Source organism: Sus scrofa, chromosome 2, assembly GCF_000003025.6.
Source record: "Sus scrofa isolate TJ Tabasco breed Duroc chromosome 2, Sscrofa11.1, whole genome shotgun sequence".
NCBI classification, from domain to species: Eukaryota; Metazoa; Chordata; class Mammalia; order Artiodactyla; family Suidae; genus Sus; species Sus scrofa.
The window spans coordinates 87,255,934-87,279,821 of NC_010444.4; the positions used below are offsets into that span (position 1 = coordinate 87,255,934).

Genomic DNA, 23,888 nt, shown 5'->3' on the forward strand with positions numbered 1-23,888 from the left:
GTCTTGTTTGTTTGATAGATAAAAACAGTGTTAGCCTCTTTACACGTGAATGGAAATGTGATTTTGGTTTGTTGTAAGGTCAGGAGCCTTTGATTCTGCACTTGGGCCTTCACTTGGATCTTTTGTTTGTTTGTTTGTTGGCTGCACCCACAGCATGTGGAAGTTCTTGGGCCAGGGATCGAACTCGTGCCATATTTGCAACCTACACCACAACTGTGGCAACACTGAATCCTTAACTCGCTGTGCCACACAGGAACTTCCTCAATGGGGTCTTTTGAAGCTTTATGAGCACATGGGAGCACAACTTAAGTTTGATTGAGTTTAATGTAACCTCTAGTTTATTCAGACCAGTTAAAATTAATCTATTCCTTCTTCTCAAAAGTATATCCTTATGTTAAACCGTGTTAAAAAATACACCCGTGATGACTCTAGGAAGCCTAGGGTATTTTGATGATGCCAGAGAAATAAGTAGGTGGTGAATTGAATATTTGCTATGAAATCTAATCAGGCTGTGATAGGCAAAGGTCATTTCAAGGGAGTATCTTAGCTAGCAAGTCTCTGGATAGGAAGGAGTTAAGAGAGCTAGAGAGGTCCTTGTTAGTATGTCTGGCCAGTGATGACAAGGTTAGGACATGACAATATATTGAACTATTTCTTATTTATCTTAGAGTGTGTAAGTCTAGGCCCTTGTGAGAACACATTTATCCTGGGCCTTTTTTTTTTTTTGCTTGCAACATCAGAGACAGCATTGGTGAAAGGAGAAACTAAAGGCTTAATTGAAATCAGCGTTTCTGAAATGCATGTAACAAAAATATGTCCTGTTCCCTTAGCTTTGACTAATACAAATTACTTCTATGAGATGTTTTAGTAAATGAAGTAGTAATGAAGTGTTAGAAACAAGGAGACGTGCAGTATGTTACACATTTAAGTACTTTTCACCTGTTAACTCATTTCATCCCCAGTACGGTTCTGGGAAGGGTGGTGAGTTGTAGAAACAAAGTCTTCAGGGTTCTGAGTAGTTGCCCAAGGCCTCAGCCAGTAAGTGTCTAGTTGCTTCTGGTTTTAGAGTCTTTGTTCTTTACTACTATTCTCTGCTTCTCAAGAAGTATGAGACTCACATGGGAAGTGCATGAACTATATGACATTTGAGAAGAAGGTTGAAACAGTGGAAACATGTTGGGAAGAATCAGCAATAGATGGTCCTTTTTTCCCCCACTATGAAAAACTTCCTGGTCTTTGAAACAGTATGTAAAATGTAACTTTGAAAGTAAGGGATATAATATCTAAAACGAGAAAATGGCCTTTTGGTGCTGATTTTTACCCTCTATTTTTAATGTTTTAACTTGTTTAAATTTTGATTTTTATTCCCCCACTACTCCCCAACCCCTATTTTTCAGTCTTATTTCTTCCAATAGATATGTTTTCTTTCCTTACCGTTTGAATTTGTTTTTTCTCTAGGTTTCTGAAGGTGCTGTAATTCCTCAGCTTCTTTTTCATGGCTGTTTCATGTTTTCGCAGAGTTTGATGCTTTTCTCACATGTGTCTTTTGAACATTATTTTTTCTAGATGTGGAGATTTCCACATTTGATTCTTTGGTATTGACTCTCTTGTGTTTCTTGATGGAGTTAACAAGATTCAGAAGCTTGTCTTTTCTTTCCACATGGGTTAGGACTTATATTTCAAGGTTGGAGACCCTGAGAAGGAAAGTGTTGAGATTTAAAAACTGCACGGCCTTCATATGAGAGCCAGACTCTTGGGACTCTTGAAGTAAATCTCTTTTTAGGGCAGAGGCACAGGGTATGCCCTGTGCTCTGTTTGCTTTTCTTGTTTCAAATTACATAAGTGGTATGACACTGGAAAATTATTTTTCCATCTAATGAGTTCTAAATTGATTTTTTGGGAAAAAATTTTAAAATAAAAAGCTTGATTTTCAGAGTTGTAGGACTGTAGAGTTACAATGTTTTATATATATATATATATATATTTTTTTTTTTTGATTTGCACTTCTCTAACAATTTTAGCGATGTTGAACATCTTTTCATGTGTTTTTTGGCCATCCGTATGTGATAACAGTGTTATATATATATGTATTTTTTGATAGTTTGAAAATTTGTACTTTAGCCTCTGTTCTGCCACTTTCTGGGTATATATTGACAGGTTTGTCCATATTTTCAGGACTCTAATTAATCTTTTTTTTAAATTACTCAATGAATTTTATTACATTTATGGTTGTACAGTGATCATCACAACCCAGTTTTATAGCATTCCATCCCAAACCCACAGCATATCCCCTGCACCCCCTAACCTGTCTTATTTGGAAAGCATAAGTTTTGCAAAGTCTGTGAGTCAGTATCTTTTCTGCAAGGAAGTTCATTGTGTCCTTTTTTTAGATTCCACATGTAAGTGATAGCATTTGGTGTTGGTGTCTCATTGTCTGACTGACTTGACTTAGAATGATAATTCCTAGGTCCATCCATGTTGCTGCAAATGGTGTTATTTCATTCCGTTTGATGGCTGAGTAATATTCCATTGTGTATATGTACCACATCTTCTTGATCCACCCCTCTGCTAATGGACATTTCAGTTGTTTCCATGTCTTGGCTATTGTATAGAGTGCTGCAGTGAACATTGGAGTACATGTATCTTTTCAAGTCATGGTTTTTTCTGGATAGATGCCCTGGAGTGGGATTGCTGGATCATATGGTAATTCTATTTTTAGTTTTCTGAGGAATCTCCATATTGTTTTTCACAGTGGTTGCACCAATTTACATTCCCACCAACAGTGTAATAGGGTTCCCTTTTTCTCCACACCCTCTCCAGCATTTATTGTTGGTAGATTTTTTGTTGATGGCCATTCTGGCTGGTGTAAGGTGGTACCTCATAGTGGTTTTGATTTGCACTTCTCTAACTATTTAGCAATGTTGAACATCTTTTCATGTGTTTTTTGGCCATCCGTATGTGATAACAGTGTTATATTTTGGAAACACCTATTAAAAGAATAGAAAATATTCTTTATTATGAAACAAATAATTATATGCAGAAAGAATAGCACATATTTGTCTTTCTCTAAATAATTTCCTTTTTCTTTGTTTGCAGGCAGAAAAAATAACTGGCCACCTCTTCCTGGCAATTTTCCTGTGGGACCTTGTTTCTATCAGGATTTTTCTGTAGACATTCCTGTAGAATTTCAAAAGACAGTGAAGATTATGTACTATTTATGGATGTGTGAGTATAGAATAAATTATGTATTTGTTTGACAGAGTTTATATTTTATTGTCAAAATCCACTTTTTAAAAAACTCCTCATATATTAAGGATAGTGTCATGAATTGGTCTTTTCCTATAGAACTTTCAATTTTGAGGGAAATGTTTAGGTACTTCAAAATCATACGCTGTGTGACAATCTAAGTTCTTAGCTGAGGAAGACCTATATACTGAGAACTAGCATGCTTTTGAGGAAAGGACTTACTTGTCATATTGTAGAATTTTTCAGTGACCCGTTTTTTTCCTGAAAAAATGTTATCTAGGCAATACTGGCTTTGAAAAAATTATTCATATTCATACTATTTTTCTATAAATGCATTATAACTATTCTTTTGAAAGGGCATAAAATATTGAATATATAAACTGATTTTTCTTAGAGCTTCAAGCACAAATTACTTTGCATTTTTAAATTGTAATTAAAATTTTTACCATTGAGAGTCCCTGATTAATATAGCGTATTCCATTTAATAGAATGTTAGGACATACATTTTAGGCCGTGATGCTTACATTTCTTTGAATATAATTATAACACTTGGAATATTAAAACTAAATGTCAGGCTGTTACCAGTTTTTTGCCTTTTTTTTTTTGCTATTTAGTGCTGCCCTTGGAGCATATGGAAGTTCCTAGGCTAGGGGTCACGGAGGAACTGCAGCTGTAGGCCTACACCACAGCCACAGCCACAGCAACGTGGGATCCTAGCCTCATCTGTCATCTATACCACAGCTCATCGTAATGATGGATCCTTAACCCACTGAGCGAGGCCAGGGATCAAACCCATATCCTCATGGATATAGTCGGGTTTGTTACTGTTGAGCCACAACAGGAACTCCACCAGTTTTTTGTATGTATGCAGAATTCCCACGTACCCTGTTTCATTTTTATCCCAACAGCAGTCTCAGCCCTGTTTAACATCATTGTGTCCATAGGGGAGGTAGCTGTCATGACCTCTCATCTGCACAGCTGCTTAGTTAATGGACTCTTTGTAGGGTACCGTTTTACCGAAGGAGATTTGTGTACTCCTTTTTTTTTGGTGGCCTAACCCACTGCACATGGAGGTTCCCAGGTGAGGGGGTGAATTGGAGCTGTAGCCACTGGCCCATGCCAGAGCTACAGCAATGCAAGATGCGAGCCGCATCAGCTCATGGCAACGCCAGATCCTTAACCCACTGAGCGAGTCCAGGAATAGAACCTTTGTCCTCATGGATGCTAGTCAGCTTCATTTTCCACTGAGCCAAGACAGGAACTCCTTGTGTGTTCTTTTAACAGGTAGAAATTGGCGAAGCATTTTAAATGGAGGTTCTTTGACTTTAGTGAAAAACATTTTTGATGCAGATGGTAATTGGAAGAAACTTCTATAAGGAATTCAGTAAATAGAGATTGAATGGGGAGGATGATTAATTTTAACTGACGGGTTAACATCACCAAATGCTGATTATTTCAAAATAGGTCTGTTTTGTCATAGAAATATATAACCTTCTGAGGGTCTTAGAAGTAATATAGTTGATTTTCGTTTTTCCTAATCCTGTTCAGTTGTCAGATCTGTCAGCTGTATTCAAAGAGGGCTCAGGATTCCATCCAGTTAAGGTTCTGATTTGAAGAAGCATTACCTGGAACAAAGTAAGGTGTAGTGCTCCGCAATGTCTCTAAATTTCAGAGAATTTTCATAAATTATTTTCAAAAAGTGTCGACTTGTTGGCAATTTTGGAGTGGACTGATGTTTTCACACTGTAATAATTATAATAGAAGATAGCATTCATTGAGGATTTACTTTGTGCCAGGTACTGTGCTAATCACTTTATATACATTATATTATTAAATCTTAACAACACTGTGAACCAAGTACTATATTATTTAGTTTTATAATTTGGGAAACTAAAGCTTAGAGAATTTGAAATAACTTATCCAAGATTACATAGTAAGTAGAGTTGGAGTTGGGTAGCCTGACTCTACATCCCAGAGTCCAGATTTCCATGTTATACTACCTACACATTACTAAAATAAATTTTAGTAATTTAGTAATTTACATTTTAAACTCAATTATTATAAAGGTATGCTTTCAAATGTACCTTACTCGAAGCAGATAAATTTACTCTATAAAGGAACTGAAGGAATTAGAAATACCACTATGAAATAAATCTTAATCTCTTTGAGTGTACTCTTGAATTTAAAGAAGAAAGAAAAAAAAATAAAAAGAAACCAGCTGCATTAAAGACCATTTAGTGAAGAATATACTGTTACAAAGTTGTTCATTTTAGGTGTCTGTATTGTAATGCAGAACTTAGCAAGAGGAGTATTCTAGTGATAGTTGCAAATTTAGGTCCACTAATAGCAAATTTGAGTGCTTAATAAAGCAAATTGAAATTTTATATGAAGGAGGGTCATTCAGTTTGGAAATCGTTTTATTTAAAGTTTTCCTTAATGTTATACCTACACTTAACAGTCATCCAAGTGAGAGTTCCCATCATGGCTCAGCGGAATCAAATCTGACTAGCATCCATGAGGACACAGGTTGGATCCCTGGCCTTGCTCAGTGGGTTAACACTCTGGCGTTGGCATGACCTGTGGTGTGGGTTGCAGACATGGCTGTTGTGTAGGCCAGTGGCTACATCTCCGATTCAACCCCTAGCCTGGGAATCTCCATATGCCATGAGTGTGGCCCTAAAAAGATAAAAAAAAAAAAAAAAAAAAAAAAAAAAAAAGAAGAATCAACCAAGTGATTGAAATTAGACACATAGAATCATGCATATCATTTTCTATGTGTATTTTGATCTCTGTATAAGTGGGCTGATTGTTTAGCAGGTAGGCCTAGAAGTTTTACTCTTCATTGAGGTAGCAGTATAATAACAAGTAAATGAGTTATTGATAATGGTTGTTGGTTATTATGAAAACATGTAGAAAAAACTTTAATAGATTATACAAAATTTAATTTGTGTTCTTATTTATACCTGGAAGAGTTTTTGTGGACTTTACACATAGCCATTTATTCTGTCTTTTTTCCTTAAGTGGATTAGGATATAAACCTTTAAAATTTACTTCTCTGGGAGTTCCCATTGTGCCTCAGTGGTAATGAATCTGACTAGTATCCATGAGGATGCAGGTTTGATCTCTGACCTTGCTCAGTGGGTTAAGGATCCTGTGTTGGCATGAGCTGTGGCGTAGGTTGAAAATGTGGCTTGAATCTGGCGTTGCTGTGGTTGTGCCCTAGGCCAGCAGCTACAGCTCCAATTCTCCCCCTAGCCTGGGAACGTCCATATGCCGTGGACGTTCAGCTAAAAAAAAAAAAAAGCCAAAAAAGAAAATATAAAATTTACTTCTCTGAAGGTTGAAATTTGAGTTAGAATGTTCTGAACCTGTAAAGCATTTTTTAGGCAATTGAATGCCATTTAATATTGCAGAATAATGTCTCACAATATCTTGAATTCTGTTTTTACCAGCGCTGCTTTTATTTTGCGGCAAAGGATTTTGAGTAAATTTGTTAGTAACCAGCTTCCCGAAATCCTAATGGGACTAAGAAAGAGTCTTAACTGTGCAGTAGAATGGGATGGAATTTTAAACGTGGAAGAGCTCCAGCATTTCTCTAGTTGAAAAATTGAATTGCACAGAGCTTGGTTAGCTCAGTGTTATATCACTGTAACCCAGGTGTGAGCAGTCTGCCTCTGGGGCTCTTTCTCCTTCCCTAGAGTTTGTGTGTTTATCTAGTTGTTAGATGAGAGCAAACTTGGAGGCATCCTAGAATATGTTTTTATCCTGTTTCATTAATTATAAATTTTGATTAATCCCTTAGAGATTAAAAGCTTTTTTTAATATGTGCTGATTTTGTAAATTTAGATTCACTAGATTTTCCATTTGATAGTTTTTAATTAAAGTAGTAGTTTGTTGGTATATTTTAATTGATAATTTATATTAAACTTTATTTAAACTTCAAATTTCTTGTAATAAATTCAGCCTTATAAGTTATTACTTATAATGGGTAAATAGTGTTCTTTAGGATTGTAGTATACTTAGATGTTACTCAGATCTTTTGGTTTTGGTCTGTCAGGGAAAGTAATTCCTAACAACCGTAGGAGGAGTTTGCCAAGATCGATTTGTTTTAACCAAAAGAAAGGTCTGCCACAGCAGTTACAATGCTTTATAGTGTACTTCTTTTTTTTTTTTCCTTCAAATAAGTTTAATCCTCTACCAAAGCACTGTTTTTATACCAGGACTTTGATAGCTCTGTGAAGATGAATTAATAATCCTCATAGATTGACTATGTAGTCACTAGAAATTTTTGTATTAGTATTTTCAGTCCCATGATTCTAATTAATTTTATTGCTTAAAATGTTACAATGAGATTGCACAGGGCCTTTGTCCAGTTTTCTCTTGTGTAGTCTGCTCTGGGAGGAGTCTGCGGCCCCATTCTATTAAAACATAGTTCTGAGCGTAGGATCTTTTTCCTCTCAAGTCCTGGTTCTTTTCCTGGCAGCCACTACTTTCCTACGTGGGCCTTGGATCAAGAGCCACATCATATGTTTCCTTCTCAGGGAAGGAGCCCTTAAGGTTGTGCTTCTCTAGTTTAGCTGTGTTATTGCCGTTTAGGAGAGGGCCAAAAGAATTTTTGCCAAATAGTACATGTGTTAGGACCCCTCTTCCTATGAATAATACTCTGTTTTGAAATCAATTTTGAAATCAAATGTAAGAAACAGCAGTGTTTAAATACTAAATGGAAACATGGGGTAGAGTACGTTTGCTCTTAGGAAGTATTTTTTCATTTATAATTTTTGTTGAATGAACACATACATTGAATGTAAACATTTCTTTTCTATTTTGTTTTTTGATCCCACAGTCCATGCTGTAACACTGTTTCTAAATATCTTCGGATGCTTGGCTTGGTTTTGTGTTGATCCTTCAAGAGGGGTTGATTTTGGATTGAGTATCCTGTGGTTCTTGCTTTTTACTCCTTGTTCATTTGTCTGTTGGTACAGACCACTTTACGGAGCTTTCAGGTAAAATGTGTGTACTGTAAAATATGCTCTTTCAAACCTGTGAAGTAGAAAATTTGTAGTATACCTTAAAGGGACTATTGACATATTTTCATTAAAAAAATGTCTAGTATACCTTCAGTAAAGTCCATATATAACACCTCTGTGTATTAAGTCCGTTATAGTATGCTTGTGTTAATAAGACTTTGTAACCAATAATATCCAATTCTTTTCTCCCTCTTGAGAAAAAGATGAACCATGAAAATGAATGAGGGAAAAATAAGACTTCTTAGGTCTTAATATTTGTAAAAGATTCCATTTCATATGATACAGTTGACTTGAAAGAGAATTTTTTTCTTTATTACCCCTTTCAAAAAAAAAAAAATCAAAAGTAATGCTTACAGCCTAATTGTTAAATGAACCCAGGTAACCTAGGTTTGGTAAATATCTGTGTGATATTTAAAGTGAGTCACTTTTTACGTAGCAACTTGGTTATCATTTTCTGCGTAAATTCATGTTTGGCTTTTCAAAAGGCAGCAACGTTGAAAAACTATCTAGACTATAAGATTTAGTATACTACTTTGCATGGTATATTTTAAGTTAGGATTAACATTTCCTGAATGCATACTTTGTGGGTTAGTACTAGGTGTGTGGGGTATTCCTAGATGTTCTTTACCTTAAGTTTGGCAACAGCAGGATAATAAAATAAGTTTCTTCGTTTTGGAATTTCTCAGACTATTTTAAAAGAGTCTTTTGTGATATGACCGTGAAACCATTGTTTGTGCAAGTGTGTGTTGTACCTTGTTGGACTGTTGCTTTAGGAAATAAATGTTGGGGAATGCTGATTTAGATGGTAGCCCTGTATGAGTCCATATATTCAATTGTTTATCAACCTATTGTGATAGCAACTTATTTATGATGTATTAGGGAAATTAGTGGGCCACAGTCAATGGTTGAACTTTTCTCCCCCAATTGCAACAAAAAGTTTCTTTGATTATATAGAGTATGTGTCATTCCCCATCCCCCCCATGCCAGCCAAATGGAATGAGGAACATGGGTTTTAAAGGTACTGAATAGAAAAAGAGAAGGAAGGAAAATGGAGAAGATGAGGAAATTTGGAGAAAAAAAGGTATCCTTTGGCAGGAAACTAAATTGGTTAGAAATGGAATGAAGGTGGAGAAAATAGATGGGAGGAGGGAAAGGGAGGAAAGAGCCTTTGGGTCTGTTGGAATAAATGGGAGACTGGTTGTGAGGGAATGGGGAGAGGCACCCCTGTAGATGTAGATTGGAAAATTAAAAAAAAGGACCTGTATACTGCCTGCTTGAACAGGAGGAGAGTTACTTTGGCTCTTTTCCTTATTGTCTAAGTCTAGCTCACAAAGTTTTTTTTTAATGTTTAGTGTTTTGGCTTGTGGCCTTTGCTTGCCTACCAGCGTCATGTTACCAGTGTGTCTGTGACAGTGCTTATGGGTGGGAATGGGAGTGTCTTTGAGACTTTAAAAGTGACAGGTTTTGCCGTTTATTACTTGAAGTCATTTGGTTTCTTTTACTCTCTCTCTCTCTCTTTTTTTTTTTTTTTTGCTGTGCCCATGGCATGCAAAAGTTTGCTGGCCAGGCATCAAACTCATGCCACAGCAGTGACCAGAGCCACCGCAGTGACAATGCTGGATCCGTAATCTGCTCTGCCCCAAGGGAACTCCTTTATTCCTTTTCTTTACTAGTTAAAAAAACAAAAACAAAAAAAAAAAAAAACAACTTTGTGGAACATTTTTACTTTCGGTATTATTAATTCCTGGGCTAATTCTTAACTGCGTGTCAGCCCTTCACAGTGTATCACAAATATGTTCATTATCTGGGTTTCACTGTTTGGAGCAGAACTGAGAGGAATAATTTTTTATGGGGAAAGTTGAAAGTATTTTAAATCATTAATACACCGTCTCAGTGTATAACTTTGGGATTTGTATCATCCAAATTGCCAAGCCTTTCTGGATCTAAGTCTCTTCTAAAGTATCTAGTAAAGTTTGTTAAACATTTATTGATGACAGATTTCTCCCTTTAATATCTTAAACCAGATACATTGAATTATGATTATATTAAATACAGAGTTTTAAATAGACTGTGTTCACATAAGTGCTTTATTAGGTATGAGTTTTGACAGAGTTTACTGCCTTTTGAGAAAGGGCAGAGTCAGAGGATATGCAAGTGTTTCACATTCTGTTTCAAGACTGATGACTAAGAAACGAAACAGAAGCATCTGCGCATATTACATAAGCCAGTAGAAAGTGGGTAACTAAAATCTTTTAGGCCAGATTCACATGTTTGTCCAAAGAAGTTGTTATTGAAAGCATTTAGTTTTTGTTAATCAGGCTCTAGAGTGACACTAAAGTGCTTTTTAAAAGTTTTTCAAGTTTTACTCTCCTCTGGCTAATGATATATTTGCCTCTGTTGTCATAAAATTATTTAAATATCTACTGTGAATCGTATTTCTTCCAGTTTCCCTACAAGTGAAGAAAAGAATAGTAAGCAATAAGAAAACCATGGCAGGAATCGATTTTAGAGTAAACTAGTCATTGCAAACATACAGGTTAGAGGGGATGTTAGTTTTGAGAATGTGATCAGATTTTTTTTTTTTTTAAGTTGCCCAGTAAATTGTGGGGTTTCTTCTTTGTAAATGAGTTATAATTCTAAGTTTCTAGAGTGGCTGTTAGCTTGTGGTGGAGTGCTAAAAATAACTAGAAGACATTTTAGGAAGTCTTTATTGTAGAATGATCAGTTCTTTGTTTGTTGTCCCTTAGTTGAAGTTCCATTTTTAATTGCCATATATAGTTTATCTCCTTTTTTGCCTCCCTATTGACTCATAGTCTAAAGGTAAATAAATATGATTTATCAAGAAAATCCTTTTTAAAGGTTAACAGTTAACCTTATTATCAAGAATTTGTTGTGATTCGCTTAATAATAATATGGATGAGTTAACCTTTTTTGCAAAGTCCACTCAACCCTGGGAAGAAAAATATAATTGTTTTAACTGAATTATAAAATGCCTTTAGATTGGATTAAAGTTTTTGTTAATAGCCTTTAAAGCTCATTGAAAAATTTAAAACTACATTTAAGTGATTATAATAATAATCATCTCGTATAATAAATCATGCTGATAATTATATATAATGATGTAAAAATGTGATAAAGGTAGATTCTATTTAGAAATAATCATTTTAAATTAGTTATTGTGCATAAAAAGTTGGTTTTCCAGTGTCAACTGAGTTTTTGTTTTAATATTTCATTTGCAAGTTCATTATTGGATTCATTTGATCCTCTTAGGCAGATGGCAAATTAAGATAAATAACTTACGATTGCAGAGAATTTAAAAAATATGAAGTACCCTACGTTTATATTAATCACTCATTGAACACAGTATATACTAGGCTGGAGATACAAAAAAGATATGGTACTTGCCCTGTAGAAATGTATGATATATAAATGATTTTAAAAGTAGGCATTTCCCAAGTTCCCATTGTGACTCAGTGGTTAACGAATCCAACTAGGAACCGTAAGGTTGTGGGTTCGATCTCTGGCCTTGCTCAGTGGGTGAAGAATCCAGCATTGCTGTGAACTGTGGTGTAGGTCACAGATGCAGCTCAGATCCCACGTTGCTGTGGCTGTGGTGTAGGCCAGCAACTACAGCTCTGATTCTACCCCTAGCCTGGGAACCTCCATATGCCACAGGAGCGGCTCAAGAAATGGCAAGAAGACAAAAAATAAATAAATAAAATAAATAAATAAATAAAAGTAGGCATTTATGAAATTTTGACTAGTAGGATTCATATATAAAAACAGGATAATATCTAAACACCCCAAAAATTTGAATTACAAAGTAATTTAATATTGATATCATACCTGTGATATATCTATTAACAGAAGATTATTTATTTTCAAGTTAGTCTTCCTGAATTATCTTTTTGAGCATTTCAATTTTTCATAAATATTTTTCTCTGAAGTCAGAAAAAACTGTTTTTATTGAAATCATCAAAATATCAGAATGTTCATGAAAATGATTTTTAAAGCGTATATGACACTGTTATATATGAATATGACTCTCTTAGTATAACTGAATGAAACTTGGGTCTACTCACCCATGCACAGTAAAGACAATCTACTGACACCAGGTTGTAGTGAGGAAAAGTGCAGCATTTATTATAAAGGCGCTATGTAGGGAGAATGGGTGGCTCATGCACAAAACTCCCCAACTCCCCAGAGGGTCTTAGCCAAGCACTGATTGGTTGATGGTGAGGTAACAGGTAACGTCACAAGGGTTAGCATTATCAAGCCTTAGGTATCACTAGGTCTGTGGGCTATAAGTTCATGATCATCAGGTAGTTAATTACTTCCATTTGGTGGTGATTTTAGTGTCTGTAAAACAACTCTGAAAGTGTGCATCAGACACTGTTATCCAGGTACTTCAGAGAGAAGCTACAGCAGAGGATATGGGGGGAGGGGTCTGTCCCAGGAACATAGTTATATTTTTAACTTTTTGAAGAACCTCCATACTCTTTTTTACAGTGTCTGCACCATCTTCCTTTGGCAGTGCCCAGGGGTTCCCCTTTTGCCACTTCCTCACCAAAACTTGTTATTTCTTGTCTTTTTCATAATAGCAATTCTGAAAGGCATGAGGTAATAGCTCATTATTATTTTGATTTGCATTAACCTGATGATTACTGATGTTAAGCATCTTTTTGTATATTGTTGTCCTTCTGTATGTCTTTTTTTTTTTTTTTTTTTTTTTTTGCCATTTCTTGGGCCGCTCCTGCAGCATATGGAGGTTCCCAGGCTAGGGGTCAAATCAGAGCCATAGTCGCTGGCCTATGCCAGAGCCACAGCAACACGGAATCCGAGTTGTGTCTTCAACCTTCACCACAGCTCACGGCAACACCAGATCCTTAACCCACTGAGCAAGGCCAGGGATCAAACCCTCAACCTCATGGTTCCTAGTCAGATTCGTTAACCACTGCACCATGACAGGAACTCCCATCTGTATGTCTTCTTTTGAGAAATACCTGTTCAAATCTTCTGCCAGTTTTAAAAATCAGATTATTAGGGTTTAGTTGGTATTGAGTTGTATGAGTTCTTTACATATTTTGGATATTAATACCTTATCATATATATGATTTGCAAATATTTTCTCCTACTTGGTAGATTTCTTTTTCACTTTGCTGATGACTTACTTTGCTGTACAGAAGCTTTTTTATTTGATGTAGTTCTACTTGTTGAGTTTTGCTTTTGATGTCCAATCCAAAAAAATCATTGCTAAGACTGACGTTGAGGAGTTTACCACCTGTATTTTCTTCTAAGAGTGTTATAGTTTCAGGTCTGATGTTTATGCTTTTAATCCATTTAAAGTTAACTTTTGTGTATGGTTTAAAACCATGATCCAGTTTCATTCTTTTGCATGTGGCTGTCCAGTTTTCCCAATATCTTTTATGGAAGAAATTGTCCTTTCCACCATTACATTTTCTTGGCTCCTCTGCAGAGTGTTAATTGACCATATACGTGTGAGTTTATTTATGGGCTCTCTATTCTCTTGAAAAATGCATGTGTCTTTGTGCTAGTACCATACTGTTTTCATTACTATAGCTTTGTGATATTGTTTGAAGTCAGGAAGCATGATGCCTCCAGCTTTGTTTTTCTTTCTCAGGATTGCTTTGCCTATTCAGGCTCTTTTGCAGTTTCATACACATTTTATAATTGTCTGTTGTATTTCTGTGAATCTGGAAAATGCAATTTTGTTAGGAATTGCATTGAGTAAGCAGGTTGTTTTGGGTAGATGGTCATTTTACAATAGTAATTCTTTCAATCCATGAGTGTGGAATATCTTTCCATTTATTTATGTTGTCTTCAGTTTGTTTTATCAGTATCTTATAGTTTTCAGAGTCTATGTCTTTTACCTCCTAGGTTAAGTTTATTCCTAAGCATTTTAATTTTTTTGGATACAATTGTAAATGGGATTTTTTTCTTAATTGCTTTTTCTGTTCATTTTTTGTGTGTAGAAATACAACAGATATTTATGTATCGATCTTGTGCCCTCTAACTTTACTGAATTTGTTTATTGGTTCTAACAGGTTTTTTGCTGGGATATTTAGGGTTTTATATATGTGTGTATATTTTATATATGTGTGTGTGTGTACACATATACAGGGTTTTATATATGTGTATACACACACACACATAAATATAAAATCATGTCATCTGCAAATAGTGATGATATTACTTCTTCCTTTCTGATTTGGATGCTTTTTTTTTTCTTGCCTAATTGCTCTTGGTAAGATTTCCAATACTGTGTTGAATAAAAGTGGTGAGAGTGGGCATTCTTGTTGGATTCATGATCTTAGAGAAAAAGCAGTTATCTGTTTACCATTGAGTATGATGTTGGCTGTGGGCTTGTCATATATGATCTTTATTATGTTGAGGTATGTTCCCTGTATATCCACTTTGTTGAGCATTTTTATCATAAATGGATGTTGGATTTTTGCAGATTCTTTTTCTGAATCTATTGAGGCAATCATATGATATTTATCCTTGATCTTGTTAGTGTGACATTGATTGATTTGTGGATGTGGAACCACCCTTGCATGCCTGGAATAAATCCCACATAATTGTGGTTTATGATCCTTCTCATGTATTGTTGAATTTGATTTGCTAATACTTTGTTGAAGGTTTTTGCCTCTATGTTTATTAGGAATAATGGCTTGTAATTTTCTTTTTTGTGGTGTACTTGTCTAGTTTTGGTATCAAAGTAATGGTGGCCTCATAAAATGAGTTTAGAATTGTTTTCTCCCCTTCTGTGTTTTGAAAGAGTTTGAGAAAGATTAACACTTATAAAAAAATTTGGTAGAATTCACCAGTGAAGCCATGTAGCTTTGGACTTTTGTTTGTTTTGCTTTTGTCTTTTTCTCCTTTTAGGGCCACACCTGCAGCATGTGGAGGTTCCCAGGCTAGGGGTCTAATCAGACCTGTACCTGCCAGCCTGCGCCAGGCCACAGCAATGCCAGATCCGAGCCATGTCTGCGACCTGCACCACAGCTCACAGCAACACTGGATCCTTAACCCACTGAGTGAGGCCAGGGATTGAACCCACAACCTCATGGTTCCTAGTAAGATTCGTTTCCACTGGGCCACAACAGGAACTCTGGAGTTTTGTTTGTTTAGAGGTTTTTTTTTTATTACTGATTTAATCTCTTTACTAATAATTGGTCTGTTCAGATTTTCTTTTTTCTTTTTTTTTTTTTTTTTTTTTTTGCCTTTTTAGGGCCACACCTGCAACAGATGGAAGTTCCAAGGCTAGGGGTCATATTGGAGCTGCAGCTACTGGCCTACACCACAGCCATAGCAACATCAGATTTGAGCCGTGTCTGAGACCTACACCACAGCTCATGGCAACATCGGATTCTTTAACTTACTGAGTGAGTCCAGGGATAGAACCTACCTCCTGATGGATACTAGTCAGATTCTCATTCCACTGAGATGCAACAGGAACTCCCTGTTCAGATTTTCTATTTCCTCATGAGTAAGAATTGGCAATTTGTGTTTTCTAGGAATTTATCCAAGTATAAACTCTCATATATTATTATTATTATTATTTGCTTTTTAGGGCCTCACCTCTGGTATATGGAAGTTCCCAGGCCAGAGGTTGAATCAGAGCTGCCACTGCCAGCCTGTGCCCCAACCCCAGTAATGTGGGATCTGAGGCTCGTCTGTGACCTACACCACAGCTCACAGAAACGGTGGATCCTCAACACACTGAGCAAGGCCAGGGATTGAACTTCCATCATCATGGATACTAGTTGGGTTTGTTTCCACTGAGCCACAATAGGAACACCCATATATTAAATGCTTAATTTCAGCTGTTTCTTTCAGTTTTGCCATATGTACCTGAAAATTTTTAAAAATTGTTTTCTCTAATGAAATTTTGTTAATGTCCTTGTGTGCACACTTCAGTATCTAGATTGTTTTGTGAGTCTGTTTTGATTGTCCACATTTTTCTCTTAGTTTTTAATCATATGGTGCATCTCTTAGCATACTTAACAAAGACTTGATTGAATCTGGATGTGGTGAATAAAGAATTGTGGAGGCTTCTGGTGATGTTTACTTGTTTCAGAGAATGTTCATCTTTGCCCTGCCTGTCAGCTAGAATGTAAGTCAAGGGAAGAGCTGAGTTAAGGCTGAGTTGCACTTTTGTTTAATTTCTGTCTCCGTCTGGTTCTCTCCCATTCATAGAGGTTAACCCTCTGTGTTTTTAATTGATAACGTGATATATTCACTAGGCTTCTCCTTCAGTATGCCCTGACCTCATAGAGGTAGTCCTGTGATCCCTAGAGGGGAGAAGGTAGAGGGGAAGACATTCTTTTTGAGGGTCCATGACATGAAAACTATTTCATAATAGCATTGATAAGTTCTCTTACAAGTATACAGTGGCATTTCCCAGAGGCTTTCATGATTTGCGAAGAGTTTCAGTGTAGAAGCAGAAAAGAGAATGGAGCTATAGGTTTGCAAAAATACAAAGTAATGCCACTATTTTTGCTTCTTTTTTTTTTTTTTTGAGGGAAAGATAATTTCATGACAATGTTATCGTAAGAAATTTGCTATCTAAAAATTAAATGCTTTTGGAGTTCCCGTTATGGTGCAGCAGAAACGAATCCAACTAGAAACCATGAGGTGGTTGGTTCAATCCCTGGCCTCACTCAGTGAGTTAAGGATCCGACATTGCTGTGAGCTGTGGTGTAGATCGCAGATGTGGCTCAGATCTGGCGTTGCTGTGGCTGTGATGTAGGCCAGCAGCTACGGCTCTGATTCAACCCCTAGCCTGGGAACCTCCATGTGCCACAGGTGTGGCCCTAAGAAGACAAAATAAATAAGTGCATTTTCAGTAGATGGAAACAAAGCTCTCAAAAATATTACTTCTCATAGAGGGCTTTTAAAAAAATAAAAACTAAATGCTTTCAATATTTATCAATTTTAGCTTCTAATCTAGTAAAGTAAGAGCTATAACCTGCCTAATCAAAAGTTCCTTGTGATGGTCAATAATAAAGAGGTCCTGAGACCAAAAGTTTGAGAATTGCTGTTCTAGTCTACTCTGCTTTCAGAGGCTCTGCTTATCTTTTTAGCTTCTGTATTTGGTACGTGCTTTGAGAGGAAAGTTGGCAGCATGTTTGGGCCACAACGTGCTTCTTCTCACTTCTCATTTCTCATAGTATTTCATTATAGTGCATCCTTAGTTTTGTGTTGCCAGTCCTGTGAATCTGCCACAGCTTCTCTTGGTTTGTCTGTTCCCTGGCAGCCGCACTCTGTGCAGGCAGAATCTAAGTCTTCAGCTCATTATCTTGTGTTCAGGGAAAATATGGATGTAGAAAGTCAGCTTACATCTCTGCAGTTCTCTTCCCTCCAGAATCATAGTCTCTCTGTTCCTGGATGCTTCAGCAGTGGATTTAAGCAGATTCCCCCCCACCCCCCGTTATATCCTACTATTCTAGCTGCTCTTGGTCAGGATATATTTGACAGTAGTTTTCTGTCATACTCTGAATCCTAAAAATAAAACTATTTTATTTTATTTTATTTTATTTTTAATTCTCACACAATGGAAGAAGAGCCATTATTTGTTTTTAATTTTGAAGACAATTTTTGAAAAAGCCCCCCCTCCCCCCATTTTATTTTACTTTTTTTTTTTTTGCTTTTTAGCACCGTACCTGCGGCATATGTTCCCAGACTAGGGGTCAAATTGGAGCTACAGCTGCGAGGCCTACACCACAGCCACAGCAACATGAGATCCAAGCCGAGTCTGCAACCTACACCACAACTCATGGCAACACACATCCTTAAGCCATTGATCAAGGCCAGGGATCGAACCCACATCCTCGTGGATACTAGTCAAATTCGTTTATACTGCATCGCAATGGGAACTCCACTGTTTTTAAATGATGTATTTGATATATACCAAAGAATATCAGAAACATAAGTTATAAGACATAATAATGAAATACTGTGACTGTGAACCTGCTATTTATTCAGTTTAGGAGATAGAACATTAGCTGTGCTGTTGAAGCTCTGTCTTGACCCCCTTTCCCTACTCCACAGGTAACCATTAGGCTTAAATTAGATAATTTTACTCAAACAAAAATCCCGCTACCTCTCTTTCTGCAAGTAGTTATAGCTCCCGACTTACATTTTTGGTGTTTACTTCCATATTTAAAAATAACAATCATATACTATAGTTTCTTGGAAATGTTTTACTGCTTTACTAAGATGTATTTTACATATGATAAAATTAACCCAGTCAGTGGGTACAACACAGTGAGTGATTTTTTTTTTTTAAGTAAATTTATGGAGTTGTGAAACTATCACCACAGTCAGTTTTGGAACTTTTTCGTCACCCCCAAAATTTCCTGGATACTATTTGCAGTCAGTCTCCCTTTCTACTGACTGCTGCCCTGTTGTCTGTCTCTAAAATTTCCTTTTCCTGGACAATTCGTGGAAATGGAATCATAGAATAAGTAGTCTTTTGCTTATTTTATTACTTAGTATAATGTTTTTGAGGTTGATCCAGGTTGTAATATGTGTGATTTTTTTAAAACTGCCAAATAGTAATCCGTTGTATAACTATACCACATTTTATATATCCGTTCATCATTTGGCTCTTCAGTTTTTGGCTTCATGAATAATGTTTTTATGAACATTTGTGGCAAGTCTTTGTGTGGATATGTTTCTATTTTTGTTGGATTGATTCTTAGCGTTATTCCCAAGTTACAACTTTTTTTTCTTTAGCAGGCTTAAATTTTGAGAAACTACCAAACTTTTTTCCAAAGTGTTTGTAGCATTTTACATTCTCACCAGCAGTGTTGTTTGGGTGTTCCAATTTCTTGTCATCCTGACTAACACTTCTTATTATTTGTGTTTTTTATTATAGCCATTTTCATGGGTGTATAGTAGTATTTTATTGTAGCTTTAATTTGCATATTCTTAGTTACTAATGATGCTGATCACCTTTTTAGCTATGTGTGTATATTTTCACTTATTAGCTATATGTGTATATTCTTTGGGAAAATGTCTGTTGAAGTTTATTGCCCATTTTCAAAATCATATTGACTTTTTAAAAAATTTTTTTATTATAGTTGATTTACAATGTTGTGTCAATTTCTGCTGTACAGCAAAGTGGCCCAGTTATACATATATATACATTCTTTTTATCTATTTATCTTTATTTATCTTTCTTTTCTATCTAACTTAATGATGAAAAATATTCTAGCTGCGTCAAAACTCAAAGTATTGTTCTGTATTCTCTGTTGACAAACTTGTCTTAGAGGCAAATTTGGAGGAAAAAAATAGGTTCTTATTTTTTCTGTTTGATAAGAGCATAGTCTTGTATAATGTGATGAAAACAGTTTGTGACCTAGGGTCTAACCAGTGTTGATTTACATATTTTTTAATTTGTCTTCTTATTCAAAGGTACTTTGAAAATGGTTGAGTACTAGCTGGCTTTAGCTGTTCAATGCTTTCTAAATTGAATGGTTAACTTGATTATGAGATTTTAGTTGTCACTCAAAAAAATCTTTGATCAAGTAAAAATTTTAGTTTTTATTTTCCTCTTAGCTACAAAATACTATTTTGTCTATTGTATATCCCCCCTGACTCTTAAGAGAGTATTTTAAAGAACATAAATTATTACAAATAGAAAGAAAATAAATAATCTTCTAATATAAGAAAGACTACATTGAGCATTTGGAATTATTTAGGTAGTGGTATTCTATTGATTGATAATTAGCTTTCTTGGACAAGATGGAATTGAAATAATTTCCTAGAGATTGTTTTATCACATGGTTACGGAGTTCCCTTCATGGCTCAGCAGTAATGAATCTGACTAATATCCATGAGGATGCAGGTTCGACCCCTAGCCTCGCTCAGTGGGTTAAGGATCCAGTGTTGCCATGAGTTATGGTGTAGGTCACAGATGCAGCTCAGATCTGGTATTGCTATGCCTGTGATGTAGGCCAGCAGCTGCAGCTCCAATTTGATCCGTAGCCTGGGAACCTCCATATGCCGTGGGTATGGCCCTAAAAAGACAAACAACAACAAAAAATATTAGCTTTACAGATATACCGATAAGTCAAAGCATTTCTGTTACCAGCTCTGTGTTTGGATCACTTACCCTCTCTAAATCTGTTTTTTCGTCAGTAAAATGGAGTCAATATTAGTGCCTACCTGATGGGGTTAATGAAATCATTAAAAGAGTAATGCATGTGTTTGCCATGGTTCCTGGCACATAACGTTGAAGAAATGTTAGCTGATTATTATGAAACAGGAAATTAGTTAAGTGTGGAAATAGATCCAGAGCTTGAACCCAGTATGTGGACTAGGTTTAAAATTGTTCAAGTTTAAAATTTCATTACATATGAACTTTTTATTATTCCCCTCTGCTTTTAGCAAAACACAAAGTCTAGGGTCTCTTCCATCCCAGACCTATGCTTTTTCATTTAGGCTGGTGAGTGTCTTAAAAAATTTTATGTCATAGTCTCCATTATGAATCTAAAATCTATGAGTCCTCTTTCTAAAAAAAAATACATGCAAAATTTTATGCACAATTTGGGCACGTTCCTCTTGCTGCCTTTAAAACCATATCTATGGAAATCCTGTTCTTAGAAAATGAATTGATTTTGGCATGAAGTTGTTAGGGGGAAAATGGGCCTAGTTTAGATAGTCTTACATCTCAAAGTAACTAAGGCAAGAAAAGAAGCTGTATTTCCTAGGTTCCTCTTTATTGTAATGCATTTATATCATCTTCATCAGGGACTTCATATATTACTTGATTCTGATAGTAATAAAGTTTTTAACCATGTTCCAAAAATTTTTAAGAGCTTATCCTAAGCCAGATGTCACTTATATAAGCAGAATACTACTTTGGTGAGCCAAACCATTTGCAGTGCAGTATTGTAGCCAAACTATATTGCAGAGCAAATAACATTTATTGATTGTTACCTGTGTACATGTATGTTCCCCACTAAGTACCTTACATGATTATTTCATCCATTTAAAAGTAGATTCCACTGTTGCTCCCATTTTGCAAATAGAACATCTAAGATTAAGCCTACATTTTCCTTGAAGTTACACAACTTTAACTGGGAGAGTCTAGGTTCAAATCCAAGTCTTTTTATAAGGCTACATGCTGTTAACTACCATGCTGAGTTACCAAAGGTAAAAAGTTTAGTACTTTAGTTAAGTTGTACCCATTTATCATTGTTAAATGTAAAATTTCTCTTTGCCCTTTTGAAATAATGAAATAGCTTATCTTCCCTATTTCCCCCAAACCGTAGTTGTAATTGTTATCTCTGATATTGATATGTAATGTGAAATAAACTTTATAAATATCATTTAAATCTATATTTTGAGATTTTTAATAATATAGGGAAGAACTTTTTTCTTTTTCTTTCGATGGCCACACCTGTGGCATGTTAAAGTTCCCAGACCAGGGGTCAAATCGGTGCAGCTGTGATCTGCACCACAACCATGGCAACAAAGCCACATCTGTGACCTACACTGTAGCTTGTGACGACGCTGTGTCCTTAACCCAACTGAGTGAGGCCGGGGATCGAACCTGCATCTTCACTGAGACTGTGTCAGGTCCTCAACCTGCTGAGCCACAGTGGGAACTCCCTAGGGAAGAACTTTTTAATAAAGGTGCACTATAACTTGGCAGTATGTTATTTGGAGTCATTAAACCAAAAACAGCTGGCTTATTTGTGATTCAGTGTTCCAATAGGCTTTGATCTATAAGAGTTAGGATGGCAAGCAGTAGGAGGCTTTTATTATTTAGTTATTCTGATGATGAAAGATTATTTAGTTTGAGTTTATTCCAAATAATTGTGGACAATACCACAAATACTTGATTGCAAACTGAGGCAGATGACGATTTAAAATTACTTAGCTTAAATCACTTGATAGTGTTTTTCTAACTATAGTCCTATTCTTTCTTTTAATTTTTTGAGTTTGATTCTATGTTTATAAGAGTTTGGACAGATTAGATGGAGGAAGATTTGTGCACTCTTGGCAGTAAGAGTCCAGATAGATAAGTAACTTATATCTCAGAGAAATCTGAAGTGTTTAAACATAGTCATTTATATTAGCATGGTGAGTGTACAGTGAAATTAATCTTACTGTCTCCTTGTCCAGAAATAGGAAAGTCTCTTGAAAAAGATATTTAGCTTCCTTAAAGAGTAAAAGAAAAAATTACTTTCAAAGACTTGGACATTTCCATTTCATCAATTTAGTATACTAACTATGCATTCATATGTACTAGCTGTCCATATAAAGGAGAAATGTGGACCAATTTTTACTTACTTCTGTTTGTATTTGAAAGCAATATCTTAGAAATGCTTTCTTTTTAGTAGGACCACTTATTTTTTAAAACATATTCTGTACCCTCCAGTATATTTTTTAGAGGCTGTTATTAGGCAGTTTTAGTCTCTACAATATATCTGAGATTTTGAAAATACGTAGAGAGATCCATCTTAGGTAACTAAAATAGCTGTTATGAAGCCTTTAGACGCTATTCTATTTATGAAGCTCTTATTCAAAGTATATAATACATATATAATTTTTTTGGTCTTTTTTTTTTTTTTTTTTTGCCTTTTCTAAGGCCACTCCTGTGGCATCTGGAAGTTCCCATGCTAGGGGTCAAATCAGAGCTGTAGCCGCCAGCCTACACCACAGCCACCGTGACGCGGGATCCAAGCCGCCTCTGCGACCTACACCACAGCTCACGGCAACGCCAGATCCTCAATCTTCCGAGCAAGGCCAGGGATCAAACCCACAACCTCATGGTTCCTAGTCGGATTCATTAACCACTGTGCCATGATGGGAACTCCCTACATAAATAATTTTAGCCACTCTGATCTTCTGGTTTCTTGGTACATAGATAATAAAGCAAAAACTTTAAAAGGAAAAAAGAAAATACTAAGTTATAATCTTCATCCTCTATCACAGGAATGGGGAAATGGAAATACATTTTAGAAGTATATACTTCAAAACAGAAAAAAATTATTATTAAAAGTGATGTTTATGGAGTTCCCACTGTGGCTAAGATCCATGAGGATGTGGGTTCAATCCCTGGCCTTGCTCAGTGGGTTAAGGAACCGGAGTTGCTGAGAGTTGTGGTGTTGGTTGCAGACTTGGCTGGGATCTGGGATGGCTGGTCGCGGTGTAGGCCAGCAGCTACAGCTCTGATCTGACCCCCAGCCTGGGAACTTCCATGTGCTACGGTGTGGCCTTGAAAAGACAAAAAAAAAAAAAAAAAAAAAGGTGATGTTTAGGAGTTCCTGTTTGTGGCTCGGTGGTAACAAACCCGACTAGTATCCATGAAGATGAGGGTTTGATCCCTGATCTTTCTTAGTGGGTTAAGGATCTGGCATTGCTGTGAGTTGTGGTGTAAGTTGCAGACACGGCTCGGATCTGGCATTGCTATGGCTGTGGTGTAGGCCAGCAGCTACAGCTCTCATGTGACCCCTAGCCTGGGAACTTCCATATGCCACGGGTGTGCCCCCTGCCAAAAAAAGTGATGTTTATCTGGTGGGCCTGGACAGATGAAGCATACATGAGGTTTCTGTTTGATATTAATTTCAAAAGTGT

General features: G+C 36.1%; 1 protein-coding gene across 1 annotated transcript in view; it reads left to right on the forward strand.

Annotated features, from left to right (window-relative positions):
* The window catches only part of SCAMP1 (secretory carrier membrane protein 1), a 102,682-nt gene that overhangs the window by 45,095 nt on the left and 33,699 nt on the right, over positions 1 to 23,888 (forward strand). The window contains 2 exon segments of the mRNA NM_214245.1: positions 3,097 to 3,225; positions 8,090 to 8,249. Coding sequence (NP_999410.1) covers positions 3,097 to 3,225; positions 8,090 to 8,249 — 289 coding nt within the window.